At 35.7% G+C, this 17702-nt stretch overlaps 1 protein-coding gene across 5 annotated transcripts; it reads left to right on the top strand.

Moving 5' to 3' along the window:
- The first annotated feature begins 1573 nt into the window (after positions 1–1573).
- Positions 1574–17236, top strand: LOC104906909 (hsp70-Hsp90 organizing protein 3). 5 transcript variants are annotated; one of them, XR_008968795.1, is made up of 8 exons: positions 1574–1920; positions 3702–3795; positions 3868–3918; positions 4009–4182; positions 12220–12399; positions 12646–12765; positions 15735–15887; positions 17084–17236. XR_008968795.1 is itself a non-coding variant. In XM_057393695.1 (8 exons), the coding sequence occupies exons 1-8, from the start codon at positions 1763–1765 to the stop codon at positions 17088–17090; spliced, it is 918 nt and encodes a 305-aa protein (XP_057249678.1). In that variant the 5' UTR covers positions 1575–1762; the 3' UTR covers positions 17091–17236. The 5 variants fall into 5 exon arrangements, 3 of the variants coding, with proteins under 3 accessions (XP_048497305.1, XP_057249678.1, XP_010694039.1); XR_008968794.1 differs by having other exon boundaries at positions 16548–17236; XM_057393695.1 differs by having other exon boundaries at positions 1575–1920; positions 15754–15887.
- The last annotated feature ends 466 nt before the right edge of the window (positions 17237–17702 follow it).

Below are 17702 nucleotides of genomic sequence, written 5' to 3'. Positions count from 1 at the left end.
CAATATCAATTTGTTTCACTCCAATATTATGTTTTAAAATCAAAATAGATACAACTTAATACTTTAAATGGAGCACAATTATCTTCAATCACTTTATCGACTTATATTCATCTAATCTAATATCAATGTCTTTCAGTTTGGCTAATATGTATGTGTTTAAAATTGAATGTAACTTTGTTCAAGATTAAATTATAATTAAAAGAAGTATTATTATCTTGATTTAACTTATCGATTCACATAGATACCTTGATCTACGCCATTACAAATTTTTATTTTACGTTGATTATATGTTTTCAGTTTTTAAATGCATATAGCTTAATGATTAGTAAAGTTATATTAATCCATTGATATAATATGGGTATAGTAAAATATTGATCTAATCGATTTTTTTAAAAAATGTCTAACTCGTCTTTCGAGAAAGTTTATAAGAATTTATACTGATATGTGACGTCCTTTTTAACCAAACATGATGTGATTTGCATACAACTAATAAAAATTTGAATACTGACTCATATAAAATTGTCTTATTTCAAATTGTCAAATACTTAGTAGAGTACACATATCTCGATGTCACTTTCATATAATCTCTTCGTTTTTTAATTGTTACATTTCTATTTTGGGAGATTCAACTACCATTTTTGACCGATTATTTTGATTTTTGTATAAGTAAAAATATAGTCATGTGGTCTTGTTAGATTCCTCTTGATGTATAGATTTATAATATCCAAGTTCTATAATTTTTACTTAAAAAGAATAAGAGATATTAAAGATTAAAGAATGTCTTGAAAATCATGCCCAAATAATGTAGCAATTAAAAAGAAACAGAGGGAGTATGTTTTTGGGGGAGTACAACCGGTTTTTTTGAGGCAAGTATCAGATTACACTTAGTTGCCACATGAAATTCAATTTTTTCCGAACAAATACAACAATGTCACTAACACGAAACAATGCGATTATTGTCGAACAAATACAAGATGGTACCAAGAATATCAATAACTGAAATAAAGCGAAATGAAACAGAAAATAATTAGAACATGCTTTAACTACTATGTATTCAACCGTTGGTTGGTTTAAATATTTGAACATAAACTGGTTTTAAACTGCAACTGAACTGAACAAAAACCGAAAAAAAATAACTAAATTAAAGTGAATTGAAAATTTTGTTAACTAAACTAAACTGTTAAAAATTTTAATTGTTATAAAATGAACTGATATTAACTAAAATATTTGGATAGCATCATAATTGAATTGTTGAACTACCTTTTGATAATAGAGCGAATTGGTGCTGATAACGTGTTGTATTATAGAGAGATTTTAAGCAAGATTGGAGAGTATGCTCTTGTTGTTGTGTTCTTCATTTTCTCCCGCGAAGTGCGGTATATATAGTGCCGGGTGAATAATTCACCCGATGATACATCATATCACTGCATAACTGCGGTGAAGTGTCTAATCATGGACGGCAAAATGCGACGCCGTTTTATCCGTTCACTGTTTACCTAGAATGTTACAACAGATAGCATCATAATTGAATTGTTGAACTAATTGACACTAATAATAGAGAGGGGAGTACCATCTATACGTTTCGCTAAATTTGACAATTCTTCTCTAATCCAAATATCCAATACTAGATTTTATTTTTTTTCTTAAAAAAACTGTTAACTCCTGTGTCTTGTCAATTGGGACTTGGGAGGAACCCTAAACCTTAATTACACACTTCCAAGTTCCAGATTCTTAGTAGCACAGAACTAATTCCAGGACAAAAATGGCTGGATCAGAAGCAGCGGTGCCCAGTACAGGAGGAGGTGAAGTATCCCTCAAAGATCAAGGCAATGAATACTTCAAAGCTGGTAATTTCCTCAAAGCCGCTGCCATATATACTCAAGCCATCAAGCAAGACCCTAAAAACGCCACTCTTTATAGGTTAATTTCTTTTTTTTTTCCCTCTATGTTCTTTTTTTTTTCCCTTTCTGCCTTCAATTTTTTATACTTTTTGGTAATTATAATTGCTGATTATATGTGAAATTTATCGATAGTGAGTTTAATTTAATCAAATGGTGGTTCAGTGGGTTATACATTTTCTTTTGGAGTATTTATTTGGACCTGCAAATGTGTTCTGTAATAACATTGAGACTTTGGTCGATTTGAGGTTGGTGTCTGCAGTGAATTGTGCTAATACTGTTGCAACACCTGGCAGATGATTTCTTGTGCTGTTTTTTTTATCCTTAACACTTTAGTATATTTTTTTGTATTATGACTCTTAGAGGAAAGAGAACTGTGGATTGTGAAGGAGAAGTTGATTAGTAAGGAGAGAATTGAAACCTTAATAGCCAAATACAAAATCTCATAAAAGATGACCTTATCATGATTCATGGTAAGATGAGGATAACTTGGTGTCTTGAGGGGTCACTTATAGTAAAACTGACCCTTTAGGGGTCGTTTGGTTTAAGATATGAAATGGAAAGGGAATGGATACAAATGGAGGAGGGAAATGGTAACAAAAATGGTTATCTTTATCGAGTGTTTGGTCCAAGCCAATGAATGGTAACCATTATCATCAAATAATGAATTTTGTTACTTGAGGGGGAGGGGAAGGTAACAATTGGGGGAATCCATTACCATCAAGTAATGATAATGGATTGATGAGGGAATGAACCAAACAAGAAGAAAGACAATCGGTAATTGATTCCGTTCCTTAAAGCCCAAAAATAGTGAACCAAACGAGCCCTTAAGATACAAGTTAACTCAATATCTAAACATGACTCCTTCAATGTATAGGGTGACCTTTTTAACTTAAGGAGTGATCATTTTAACTTAGCAAAGTGATCCTTTTACGGAACAAAGTGAGCTGGTCTTACCATAATTTTTATTGTAAGGCAGTCTTACTTAATTGAAGGGATCAACTTTTCGAGTGACTTCTTCTCCTCGATTCTTTTCCTTGCTTCCTCTTCATGCAGCATCTTTTTTCTTATCTCTCTCTTCGCGTCCTGATTTTTTATGCCTTTCATATTCTTTCTTTCTCCCTGTTTGATTTTTCTCACTTTTACTAGATTTTCTTCTCATCTTTTCATTGGTTCTGATCTCACTGGTTTTTATCCCCTCTCTCTTTTCTTCCTGTTGAAGAGTTAGGAAAAGTGCTGAAGCAAGGTTTTGCCATTGAGAAATATATGGATTTGGATTCTGGGACCTAATGTATTTCATGTGATCTGGGACCTGCTGCCTGGTTTTAGCTTCCCAATTTTCCATATAGGACATTCACTTTGATAACTCATCAACAGGTTGCAGGGACTTCTTTTTTTTTTGTTTATTAGAGCTTTGTATGTAGTAGAATTTTATAGCGCTGGAAAAGAAAACTCAAAAAGACCTTGTGCCCTAAATGGGAGTTGCATATAAAATTGGCGGAATTTGCAACATTGATGACTCACATGATTACCCTCTGTTAAAGGTGCATATAGGTAGGAGAAATAGTGATTATTAGTGGAAATTAAGTTAGAATACATCAGGAATTTCTGATGCAATAGTTAATAGAAGTTGGTCTGTTGTGAACTTTGTCAAACCTCAGGGTACCCCAGGATATTTCACAAAATATTCTAATGCCCTTAATTGGAGCTTTGTGGAAGTTATGGTGCTCTCTTAAGTTGCTACTTTCCGATGTTTGTATATTGATACTCATCTTCTTTCTTTGTTATCTTATTATGCATCAGCAACCGTGCTGCAGCTTTTCTTAACCTTGTCAAACTCACCAAAGCACTGGCTGATGCTGAGATGACAATCAGTCTTCGTCCGGACTGGGAGAAGGTATATATTCATTGACACATATCAGTGAAATGTTTTAAGTAAGTTCTGAAAATCTGTTTCGTCTTCTTGTAGGGTTACTTTAGAAAAGCATGCATCTTGGAAGCCATGGAGAGATATGATCAGGTGTTCCTTTATGATAAATGCTCTTTATTAGTTGTCAAATCGAAGTAGTCTAGTTTTCTCTGTATATAATGATTATTGTGCACCTTGTAGGCCTTGGATGCATTTCAAGTAGCATTACATTATAATCCACACAGTACAGAGGTATCAAAGAAAATCAAGAAACTTTCGCAGTTAGCCAGAGATAAAAAGCGAGCTGAAGAAGTCGAAAGTATGAGATCTAATGTTAATGTGGCTAAACACTTGAGTACAGTGACTTCTGAAATGGTAAGTCTGGCTGCTTGGAGAAAGTGCTTGTTTAGGTGTGGAGAGATTTTCTTGAACTCCATACATAGGATAACCAATTCCTTGTATGGACATCACCAAGCACATATCACCGTTTATTACGTAGGTATAACCGTATAAGTTTTGTTTCTACCCCATTTCGAGATGCTTTTGTTTCCCAAAGCCCATAAGAGCCTGTCACCCTTGTCTGCTCCTCCTCGCAGGTATCTAAATCCTTAGTTCATTTCGAAATTGATTAACTGCACAAATTTCTTGCTGGATGCTGGATAATAGGCGGGGCTCATCTCCTAGATATTTTCCTATAAGAAACTTCATGTTTTGGCTTTGGTGCATCACTATGCAATGTATATATTTACCTTGTAAATAGATTGCCTTAGTTAAGGACATGTTCCGGAAAGTAAAAACAAATGTGAAGACATGTGGAGGAGTATAAACAATTTCCCTATTAGGATAGCAGTAGGATACATTAGGGATCACATTGAGTCCTTTCCTCTTTGTAGGAGTGATAGATGAATAACATGTCCTATTCAAGATGAGATGTCATGGTGTTTGTTGTTTTGTGGATGATATTGTATGGGCAAATTAGACTAGAGATGGGGTTAATGCTGAATTGGAGCGACGGAGGCAAACATTAGAATATCGAGGGTTAAGGCTAAGTCGGAGCAAAATGGTGTACATCGAGTGGAATTTTAGTGAAGAGAGGGAGTCAACTAAAAAATGTGGTATTATTGGATAGATAGGAGTTACCCATAGTGAGTGTGCTAAGTAACTTGGATGAATCTAATAAAGGAATGGGGAATTGATCAAGACATGGGCACATGATTCATAGGATTTTGTCACAGGGGATGTAAGAGAGGAGGCAATTGGAATCTTTTGCAACCTTAGTGAACTTTTAAGGTGGCATTTAGGAATGATCAAATTTGAAAAATGAGAGCAACACAGATTTGCATGTTGAGCTGGGGGCACATGAATAGTTGAATGAGGTATGGGAGGTATGGAGTTGTTGACTTTAAGGATAAGATAAGAGGAGTTGTTGACACAGATTTGCATGTTGAAATGTGGATGACTGGATTTTATTGATGGAGGACTCCTTCAATTTTTTCCACTTAGATACAGAGACAAGGTTACAAGCTGCCATAATAGCACGTGATGGCAACGCACTGCGGTGGTTTGAAAGAGAACACCGGTGGTGGCCGTTCAGTGAGTGGCAACAACTGAAAAAACAAGTCAAGCTACGGTTTGGTTCTTCACGGCCAACCCCAACGAAGTTCACTATACCCACTGTCGAACTGATTCCGGCGGTTGAAGAGGCACACACTCGGGCACCAAATGTGGTGAAGAGCAAAAGTGGTGATGGTTTGAGCCTGGTTGTCGCTGGAAAGTGTGGAGGTGAGAAGAAGAAGGAAAACCCAACCTCCATTAATCTGGAGAAAGGGTGAATTACATGGAAGTGGTAGATCTGGTTGTAATTTGAGTGTTTCCGCAAGTCGAAACACCAATGGGGTTCAAAAGTTGCTGCCAGAAATTTTAGGGAAGGCGGTGAAGTTTCAGTAGAACATGGAGGGGCTGATGGTTGCAGCTCTGGCGGTGGCCCAAGTTGCTTCGCATACGCCAATGGAACTTCACTAAGAGTTGATAATCTCGCACCAAGTTATTGTGAAGCTGGTGGCTCTCGCGGTGATTTTGGCTTAGATTTTTCGGCAGGTGGTGCTGGTCTTTTTGCCGGTGATATTAGTGATGCAAGGAAGATGGTTGGTAGAAGAGAGAAGTTCACGAAGGGGAGCCCCTGTGCAAGTGAATCCGGTGGCGGTCCGGGAAGCCTTGATGACAGAGGAGGTGGGGCAAGAGGACTGTACCAGAATGTTCCAGAGATGGAGATTCAAAAAGACGCTTATGGGAGAAGATTTGCTGAGTCATTAATCAGCTTGAGGAGGAAGCCAAGTGTAGCTGATGCAATTACTAAGGGCAATGCTGTAATTACCGAAAAAAGGCAGTGCCAGGTAGCAAGACATCACATGCTGGCAGCTACTAATATTTCACAGATTGAATTCGCTCTTATTAATGAGATGGAGCCACTTTGGAGGCCCAAATTTATGAACCCACTTTCCCTCCTGTCCATCTACCTAATCAACCCAACCCAGTTCTAGATGTCAACACTCCTTCTAACTTCATGCTCAGACCAACTAGTGTGGAACACCTTTCTGGGCCACCATACTTAAATCTCAGCCCAATCATCTTTAAGCCCATTCCCTTTCCCAACTTATCCAGTCCACAAACTCCCAATTTTCTGATTTTTTCTTCCACAACTAAATTCACTCTAGAAAAAATTTCTACAACTAAACCATTCAACACTGCTCTTACTTTCCTCAACCCACCCCCTTTCCATCTTACCTCTGAAAATCCCAATTTCAACCACTCTTTACTTCTACCCCATGACAACTTCAAGGCTGACTTTTTCTTAGCTACACCACCAGAGGAAGAACAAGGACTCCAAAATGAAGAGCTTGAACGCCAGTGGAAGCCGAGCATCAATTCTCACACGGACATTGCTAATTGTTGCCAAGGTCGGGAATTTCGTTCTAATTACTATCCACCTTGAGGACAAGGTGGAAGTTTGGGGGGCCGGTAATGCTATGAACCGATATTTTAGGGGAGGGTAATTTAGGTATCATCGTAATTAGTAGCTTGGGGACTAAGCTAGGTAGTTGTGCTAGGGTAATTACACTATATATAGGTATAATTAGAGAGAGAAGGACATGTTGAAAATTGTTAAGGAAAAATTGGGTGAGCTCTTGTAGTTCATGTGGGAGAGAATCAAGCCTCTCGAAAGCTTGAATATCGGTTACTTTTGCTGTTTTTACTATTAATATTCAATCAAAGTTCATCTTCTCCTTTAATCTCTCTATTTTACTATTATAATCTGTTCAAGCTATGTTAATTCATAGCACAATATGTATTTTCATTTATCAACTTTTGATAAGTTTTACTAACACGTAATTAGAGATTTAATGTTTGAATTTTGCTGCGAAAAGTGTGGAAAGCAACCAAGAACAACAAAGAGTAGCGGAGGCAGATCTATAATACTTTCCAATTATAAATTTCTACTTGATGCCAAATACAATATTTCCTAACAAAAATAATTTGCTCCTATAAGTAAAGTTATTTTCAAACAATAACAATAAGCTACTCCCTCTATTCCAATTACATGCTACATCATCTTTTGTCGTTTGGATCCTCTACAGTTCTAAAATAACTCTACAAGGTAGAGTTTGAACAATATCAGCCATTGAATAAAAAATTAATGGCTTATACATTATCTTTCCAAAAATCCCCCTTTCCACTATTATTAGCCCTTGATTTTGAAATGTACGGGTAAGATACAACTCTACCATGTAGGGTTGCATTAAAGCTCTAGAGGATTCGAACTCTGTGCACGAGTGTATAGATTGGGAAAGAGACTTGCTAAAAAATGTATTTAGTATATTATTTTGGACATCTATAAAAGGAATATGTAGCAAGTGAATCGGGATGTAGGGGTTACTTGTATAGTTGTATTAAGAATTTTTTGTCCCAAACTACCTTTAACTTTCAAGTTTTTGCGAGAAACTACCTTATAAAAAAATTGTTTTCCTAAACTACCTTACTTTACAATTTTGTTGTTGACAGCTACTTTATGCCGGTTTCCTGCGTTGACTTTTGTTTTTTCAGTTCAATATAATTACCCTCGTGGGAATTGAGGAGGGTGATTGTTTCAATTTTAGTTTAAGAAGAAGAGGAATTTAATGGTGGAATGGTGGTACAAAGTGTCACATAGATATGAGAGAGAGCGCGCACACACCGGAAAATGGGGAAATTAGGATGGGGAAAATTAAAAAAAGGGTTTGAAGAGGTCAAGTGATATAACGTGACATTAAAAAATCGGAAAAAACAAAAGTCAACATCGGAAACCAGCATTAGGTAGCTGTCAACAACAAAATGGTAAAAGTAAGGTAGTTTGGGACAACAATTTTTTTATAAGGTAGTTTCTCGCAAAAACATGAAAGTTAAAGGTAGTTTGGGACAAAAAATCCTTGTATTAAATGCCTAATTGTAGATGTTTTAAATGGTGTAAAAATCATAACACTTCTAATTTCAATTATGCTATGTTTGTATAGCAAGATTTCATTTCAAATCCCGGATTTGGATGAAATCTATTGTTTGGATGGCATGGAATTTGAAATTATGGAATTTGTCCAAATTCTTATCAAAAGTCTATATTAGTAGAATTTAAAATTCAAGCTATTACCTTGTCATTTGAAATTCTCTTCTTATACATATCCCAACTTCACTCATTCTCTTTCTAATATCTATTTCTCTATCCTTTAGTTAACCCACACTTTTTCTCTCTCCTCTATCAAACCCCCTTTACAAAACAATGATTCGGAATTGAAATACAAACTTTAAATTCCAGATTTCAAATCCATTATTTGAAATGAAATACAAGTTTCCAAAACACTACCTTATGAGATTATAATGCATACGATAGCTTTTTACTTGATATCAAATACAATATTTTCCTAACAATAATATCAAACTACACTTGATGTAAATCTAAAAGCAACCTCCAAAGGATTGGATGATGATTCTAAACTTACGAACAATAGAACATTCACTTTGACAAGAAATTACTCGAAACAAGGGATAGTACCAAAACACAAGAACACACTCAATGTTTTGGGGTTATTCGTCAGAGATAAGACTTACTCAATCTCCCTATGCTTATCACTCAAGACTCACTCAAAGTAATAAGGGTTAGCAATACTTGAGACAAACTCAAAGTAAAAACTATAAACACAAAGGATTTTTTTATCATACTCCAAAATCTAATCTTCTCATAGCTTAAGCTCTCCTTATATAGGAAATAGGAGCAGCCAAATGAAGTACCAAACACACAAAAAAACGTCTAGCAATTAATCCTAAGCTATGGTTTTAGGAGCTCTAAATGCTCCTTGATTTACGCCCCTAGTAACTCCACTTCAATGGGGCTGTTTCAAGGAGGTTACAGCAGCATTACTTCAACATAATCTCATGCTTAGACTTCCCTAATAATCAGCAAACTACACGCCTAACATAAGCTTTACTTGAGGAGTAAGCTCATGATTTATTACAACTCAAAACAAAGAAAAACAAATAGATTAAATAGTAATCCAAACAGAACTTGGCCTTCCTTTACAATCATGCTTGAAACCCAAACAGAACTTGGGCCCTTCAATGTTGCACGACACTTTCAATCCGCCATCCAAGTTAAGCAAGTAAAAACACCCACAAAAAAAGCTCAACACGTCCAACTTCACGTCTAACTTCAAGCAGCAACTCCTTGGGCCTTTAATTTACATCCCATGTAATGCAACACTTGAATTCGGCCTAAACCGTGTCCAAATTAAGTGTTTTGACCACTTTTTCCGTAAGTTCAGAATGTGAACTTATTGATGGACCTATTAAACTCCACGAAATGAGCCAAATTGACCGAGTTATGGCTGTTGGAAATATAAGTATCAACACTAATGCATGGGCTTTTCTCGTGAACCTTGGGCTTGCATCATTCTCCCTTTCTTCGAAAAAGTTTGCCCTCAAACTTTGTTTTTCAAAGTATGAAAATTGATCTCTTATAGTGAAGGTTGGACCAGGTTAAGACTTTCCTTTTGCTCTGATACCATATGATGTAAATCTAAAAGCACCCTCCAAAAGATTGGATGATGATTCTAAACTTACGAACAATGAAACACTCACTTTGACAAAAAATTACTCGAAACAAGGGATAATACCAAAATACAAGAACACGCTCAATGTTTTGGGGTTCTAGGGCAGAGATAAGACTCACTCTCTCCTAAGCTTATCACTCAAGACTCACTCAAAGTAATAAGGGTTAGCAATACTTGAGACAAACTCAAAGTAAAAACTATAAACACAAAGGTTTTTTTTATCAAACTCCAAAATCTGATCTTCTCATAGCTTAAGCTCTCCTTATATAGGAAATAGGAGCAGCCAAATGAAGTACCAAACACACAAAAAAACGTCTAGCAATTAATCCTAAGCTATGGTTTTAGGAGCTCTAAATGCTCCTTGATTTATGCCCCTAGTAACTCCACTTCAATGGGGCTGTTTCAAGGAGGTTATAGTAGCATTACTTCAACCTAATCTCATGCTTAGACTTCCTTAAGAATCAGCAAACTACACGCCTAACATAAGCTTTACTTGATGAGTAAGCTCATGATTTATTACAACTCAAAACAAAGAAAAACAAATAGATTAAATAGGAATCCAAACAAAACTTGGCCTTCCTTTACAATCATGCTTGAAACCCAAACAGAATTTGGGCCCTTCAATGTTGCACGTCACTTTCAATCCGCCATCCAAGTTAAGCAAGTAAAAACACCCACAAAAAAAGCTCAACACGTCTAACTTCAAGCAGCAGCTCCTTAGGCCTTTAATTAACATCCCATGTGATGCAACACTTGAATTCGGCCTAAAACGTGTCCAAATTAAGTGTTTTGACCACTTTTTCCGTAAGTTCAGAATGTGAACTTATTGATGGACCTATTAAAGTCCACGAAATGAGCCAAATTGACCGAGTTATGGTTGTTGGAAATATAAGTATCAACACTAATGCATGGGCTTTTCTCGTGGACCTTGGGCTTGCATCATTCTCCCTTTCTTCGAAAAAGTTTGCCCTCAAACTTAGTTTTTCAAAGTATGAAAAGTGATATCTTATAGTGAAGATTGGACCAGGTTTGAAGACTTTCCTTTTGCTCTGATACCAGATGATGTAAATCTAAAAGCACCCTCCAAAGGATTGGATGATGATTCTAAACTTACGAAGAATAAAATACTCACTTTTACTCGAAACAAGGGATAGTACCAAAACACAAGAACACACTTAATGTTTTGGGGTTCTAGGTCAGAGATAAGACTCACTCAATCTCTCCTAGGTTTATCACTCAAGACTCACTCAAAGTAATAAGGGTTAGCAATACTTTGAGACAAACTCAAAGTAAAAACTATAAACACAAAGGTTTTTTTTATCAAACTCCAAAATTTGATTTTCTCATGGCTTAAGCTCTCCTTATATAGGAAATAGGAGCAGCCAAATGAAGTACCAAACACACAAAAAAAACGTCTAGCAATTAATCCTAAGCTATGGTTTTAGGAGCTCTAAATGCTCCTTGATTTACGCCCCTAGTATCTCCACTTTAATGGGGCTGTTACAAGGAGGTTACAACACCATTACTTCAACCTAATCTTATGCTTAGACTTCCCTAATAATCAGTAAACTACACGCCTAACATAAGCTTTACTTGATGAGTAAGCTCATGATTTATTACAACTCAAAACAAAGAAAAACAAATAGATTAAATAGGAATCCAAACAGAACTTGGCCTTCCTTTACAATCATGCTTGAAACCCAAACAGAACTTGGGCCCTTCAATGTTGCACGTCACGTTCAATCCGCCATCCAAGTTAAGCAAGTAAAAACACCCACAAAAAAAGCTCAACACGTCCAACTTCAAGCAGCAACTCCTTGGGCCTTTAATTAACATCCCATGTAATGCAACACTTGAATTCGGCCTAAAACGTGTCCAAGTTAAGTGTTTTGACCACTTTTTCCGTAAGTTCAGAATGTGAACTTATTGATGGACCTATTAAAGTCCACGAAATGAGCCAAATTGACCGAGTTATGGCTGTTGGAATTATAAGTATCAACACTAATGCATGGGCTTTTCTCGTGGACCTTGGGCTTGCATCAACACTATATTGAATATAATCTTTCATTCTAAAAGTAATAATTTCTTTGTTTTTTAATGACATGGCCCACCTAGGTGGCAATTGGCACGCTCTGTGCTCTGGCAAAAAGTCTCATCTATATATAGCCCATATACATACATACTAGATTCTGTGCTCTGCTTCCTTTTGTCATTGCTTCCTTTTGTCATCAATTGATTGTCTATTCTGGGTTGATTTCAATAATCTCAATATTCGTAGGCTGAAAAGTATGGAGGTGAAGAATCATCTAGAGTTCTGTTTTCATTTCTTGTTGAAACAATGGAGAATGCTGTCAAAACATGGCATGAAACCTCAAAAGTGGATCCAAGAGTCTACTTTCTTCTGGACAATGAGAAGACGGATACAGAGAAATATGCTCCTGTTGTAAACATTGATAAGGTTTGAGTACTTTCCATTACTTTGTATGTTCTTGTGATTTAATATGTTATTGATAGCATCTACTTGTAGAATCATGCACTACTTTATTGCTTATCTGGAGTACTTCACTTAAAGCAACTATTGCCACCCTGCTTTATCTGGTTTAGCATTGCAACTGTAAATATGATGGAACATGAGGTTCATAGCTTCTTTTGACAATTACATCTATGTTCTATTTTTACTGACTGTTCTCTGTTCTTTTTTCAGGCATTTGAATCACCTCATACACACAGCAATTGCTTCTCATTTCTGAGGCAGTATGTCGAGGATTCGTTTGCTAGAGCTGCTTGCTTAATCACGCCCAAAAGTCTCATATCTTATCCTCAGGTACCTTGGAGCTTAACAGCAATTGTTTCTCATTTCTTAGGCACTCTGCCTGTTTTTTTCATATTTCTTAACATTTTGGTAGTAATTTTTAAGATTCCTTCATTTGATATAGGCCATGAATTTGATTTTAAATCATGGGATGCATGGAAGTATAATCAAGACTTCTAAGCTGTAAAGTACTCGCCACTAGGAAATAGTGATGGAAAATTTGCCAGCCGGTTATGGGACTTTATATTAATGTTAGTGATGGAGCCATAATTATCTGTTAGGTGAATAAATGAATTTGCAGCAGCCTTGCAGTTCGATAAAAAAAAGTTTAGATCCTAATCATGTTCCAAATCTGTAGGCAGCAAAGATTTGTCTAGCTTTAGCAATGTTGGCTTTGGTTGTGGCTTGGACGGTGGTAGATTACTTGTAATGGTGGTGATAAAGTAATGTGTTTAGTCTCTAACGATAATGTTGCTGTAGAATGATTGGAGAGGTTATTAATGCCTACACAGCATGTGGGTGGATGCCTTTAATTAATGAAAAACTCGCTTTCATACCCAATAATGGAGTATCTCTTCATCCAAAATTCAATTCTTAACACATTCCATTTAACAGAGAAGTAAAGCCAGTGCAGGAGTGTTTCTAATGGAAAAGAATACTTGGAGAGAATGGAAATTTATCTAATGTTTTTACTTTACTTTGAATAATATGTTTTGCGGGTGCAATTGCTATTGAGGCAATGGTTGGTGTTTTACATTAATAGAGCATTTTGTTGACTTATTCTGTTAAATAATTTTTAAAAATCACAACATTGAACGCTATAGTGTTTTACTGTAGTATCATGGTTTAGTATTGTTATAGAATAAGGTCAAGTGGGGAGGGTTTTTCTCTCTTACAGCTTGTTTGATATTTTCTTTAGTAAAGGAAACAAAGAGAAAGAAAGTGAAGAGAAAAGAAAGTAAATAAAGAAAGGAAAGTACATAAAATTTCCAGTGTTTTGTTTAATGGATGGATTTGAACAAGGTTAAATGGGGAGGGTTTTTCTCTCTTACAGCTTGTTTGATATTCTTTTTAGCAAAGAAAACAAAGAGAAATAAAGTGAAGAGAAAAGAAAGGAAAGGAAGAGAAAATAAAGCACATACATTTTCCATTGTTTTGTTTAATGGACGGATTTGAAAGGAATCCAATCTTTGGTTACCTTTATTTAACCAAAGAAGGGAAAGGAAAGGAAATTGAAAGTTGAGTACTTCTTAATTTGCCTTCCTTTTCGAATTCCTCCAATTTTGGGAGAAAAGGAACTTGAGGATCTTATTAGGATCCTTTCCATTAGTTCCTTTCACTTCCCATGAAATCCCATAAGAGTTATAGAACCAAAAATGGGAAAGTCATTTTAATTTTTTCCTTTCATCTCCATCCAAATCCTCCCAACTAAACTAGTTTTAATAGATTAATTTGGAAATTCAACACAAGTTCTTTTTTATATTATAGTATCAATACCTGCAAAGACTATTATGAGGATTTTAGCAGATGATGTCACCAGATAATGGTTCTTCATAGTAGACATCACATGTGTTTTTTAATCACATCTTTGAGAATAGCTTCTCATGAAATCGTTATTGAGAATATACCATACATAGTTTGTGTTTTATCGATAAACATAAGCCAACGGACCTCTCTCAGGTGAATGATTATCCTCCCATATTCTCTATCCCTTCCCCTATTTTTGTACCCAGAAGGAAGATATAGACCAATTGATCCTAACTGCTTTATAAAATAGTCATCATATAATGCAGTGACCTTGATTTGTCTCCATACCTGAAAATATATAGGCTTCCCCAGCTTCTTTCAGTTTTTCCATTTGAGTTTTCATGGTCTCTAAGAAGCTTCTTTGACCCGTAATATCTATGTTGTTACATATTTCAAAAAATATAAAAAAGTTGATAATTTTGAAAATCTAAATAGATATGAAACAAACAAGATCCCAAATTTTATACTATATATTAAAACAAAGGCCACTAATTTTGCCTTTTCTCTCCCAAACTACAAAAAAGCTTGCTCCTAATTTCTTGAAATTGAAAGCATTTAATAGGTGGAACTGCATCCATATATAATCATGTCATATCTCAAAATGATAATACAAAAAAGAGATAATTCTTTAAATTGAAATCATTTAATTGGTGCAACTACTTGCATATATAATTGTACCAATTCACTATTAGCGATAACATTGGAAAAGAGAGCTTTTTCTAGTTTATAAAACTTTAATGATTTCTTTTTTTAGTATAATTGTATAGTTCTTTTTTTTTATATATATTAATTAAAATTCGAGCATTTCTTGGGTATGCTAGTGATAATATATATCTTGTACATATAACATATTGTAATGGTAAAAACTTTTTGACTCTGAAAAGCTGAAAGCAACAGCTAAAGACAACGGAGGACATAGAGTACTAAGATCTCATAACTGAACTATTGATCTGGTTATGACCTCGTATGCACTATATGTTGCTAAGGTGAAAGTTTAAAGGAGTGTGTGATCTGGTTTGGAACTTGCTTTTACATGTGGATAATTAATTGATTGTCAGGTACTAGACCAGCAAACCTTAGACATTAAGGCTGCCCCTGAGAGTTTTATGAGCATTATCCCTTCCCCAGCCCAAGTTAGTGATGCTTGGATAACAGTAAATAGATGAGGATTTCGAGAGTTAAAAGAGAGAGAGTGCTGGTGATTGTATTGGGTGCGCTGTAAATATAGTTTCAGAATGATGAGATGCTGAGATGTGTGCAGTGCGAAATTCTTCGAAATATAATTGGACTTTGTTTGTTAAGTGCTGCGGGGAAAGAAAATGTTGGAGGTCTTTTTCTCTCATTGCTCGATTTTGGCGGACATCTTGTCCTCCTGGTATCCCGTAAATCTTCAAATGAGATTTTCTTATCTAGAATAACATAGCATTAATTTTGATTACCTCTGATGGTAGAAGGTATGTGATGCATATGCAGGTCTGGAAAGGCCAAGGATTTAGGAAATGGAAACATGGGCAGAATGATGGATTCTTTGTCCAATTTGAGTCTCCTTATGTACGAAAGCTATGGTTTATCCCTTGCAACAGTGAGAAAGGAATGGCCTTGTGCAGGTGATGCTTTTAGTTCTTTTTTTAAAAAATTTTATTTATAGTTTTATCACTTATTGTTTCTATTAGCTGCAGCACCTGCATTGTTTTTTTCTTAAGGTTTTAGATCTTTGTGGCTTAGACTAGAAGAAATTGTGCCAGTATATATTTATCCTATCAGTGAGGTCCCAATCTTTTTGTTTTCCCCTTTCTTTTCCCTAGCCTAGGGCTGGTATGCAGAAAATATTAGAAGTAGCATAATAAATGCTTCTATTGATTCTCCTTACCTTTCTCTTTGTGTGATGGTTGCTATATTGCTATGACACTAGATAAGTTTAGAATTTTCTCTTTAAAACCAGTGCATTTGTTCCTTTCCTTGAAAGCTGGGGCAACTAGTTGCATAATGCTGTATATGAAGTGACTAGAGATGCTACTGTTTCCAACTGTGTTTTGTCTTAAGGCCTATTAATTATCAGCAGTCCTAGCTCGAAACATTGTACGAACAGAGAGAGATCTCTTGTTCTTTCTGTACATGGATATGAAGGATTCCAACTATAGATGTCTTGCAAGATATTTGTCTAATGATGTAAATATTGCTCTAACTCTTTTTTTAATACAAATATTGTGTCATGTTGAAGTATAATGCATAGAATCTCATGTAGTTGAATGCTAACTAATTTTAAGGGATCCCGAGGCTTTGGACATTGGTGCCCATGAACTGCTTCCACGCCTATTTAAATAATCTTCAGCAACTCGTGACAGCTCTATTGTCTTGGCTTGATAATCTCTGGTGAGATTGTTGTGGATGCAACTGTCAGCCTTCTCACGTTCTAGATTCAGATGACTGCAAAAACTGCTCAAGTGTCGTAATATCATGTCAGGTGTCTGTTTTGTCATGCCAGTTGTGTACGATTTTGCTAATAGCTCGATCGACAAGAGTTTCACTTTGAGTGATTGCTTGATCTTTACTATCTTTGGTGGATCTCCCCCAACTTAAGATACTTTTTAGGTGCACATCTAAGTGGGTAAGCTGAGGATACAGTTCAGGTCCCCATATGATCGGTGTTTTTAAGGTTGTGGCGAAATGGGTTTCAGAGCTGATGATATTTCTTGTTACTTGTATTATTTTTGCGGGGACTTTGTTGCAAAACTTCCTGTACATTTTTAGTGTCACATTAGAATTTATATGCTTGATGACAAGCAATTACTTTTTGTCACAGGTCTTAAGCGGAGGAGTTTTAGTTGTCAAAAGTTTTGTTTGCTGTGTTTGACCAATTAGATATCTTACGATGGTATTGGATTGAAGATCGGAAGGCCTTACGTTTTTGTTTTAATTCCCTATAATAAACAGTTTCCTGCATATTCTGCTAGAATCTTCGTTTCAAGGATTTGAGGTTTTTTCTCCGCACCTTTTGAAAGGGAAAAGAAAGATCTACGCAGGTTTAATGCACAACTGAAATATAATATTCAATATGAAAGGATAAGTTTAATATGCTTGAATTAGTTGAAATAAGCATGTGTTAGGCCAATAGAATGAAGCCTGAATTATGAAACAATAATTTCTCTAATGTCTATCTCTTTGGAATTGTGGCTGACTAGGTGCTCTTTTTAAATTTTTTACACATAATACAATTTGCTTATTGTAGCCGAATATAAGTCTAATGTGCAAAAAAGTGTGCTTAGGAAAAAATAATTCTATATGCTCCTGAGAACACCTGAAATGCACTAAGTTTAGGCTACTTATAACAATTTTTTTATCTATCATTTAACGAATATCAAACATTGGTATTGAACTTAATCACTGTTGGGAATCTCCGATGAAAGGAAAAAGTCCCACGT

This window comes from Beta vulgaris, chromosome 3, assembly GCF_026745355.1.
Source record: "Beta vulgaris subsp. vulgaris cultivar EL10 chromosome 3, EL10.2, whole genome shotgun sequence".
NCBI lineage: Eukaryota > Viridiplantae > Streptophyta > Magnoliopsida > Caryophyllales > Amaranthaceae > Beta > Beta vulgaris.
The sequence above is the reverse complement of the archived record's forward strand: the minus strand, read 5'-3'. Positions and strand labels throughout refer to the sequence as shown.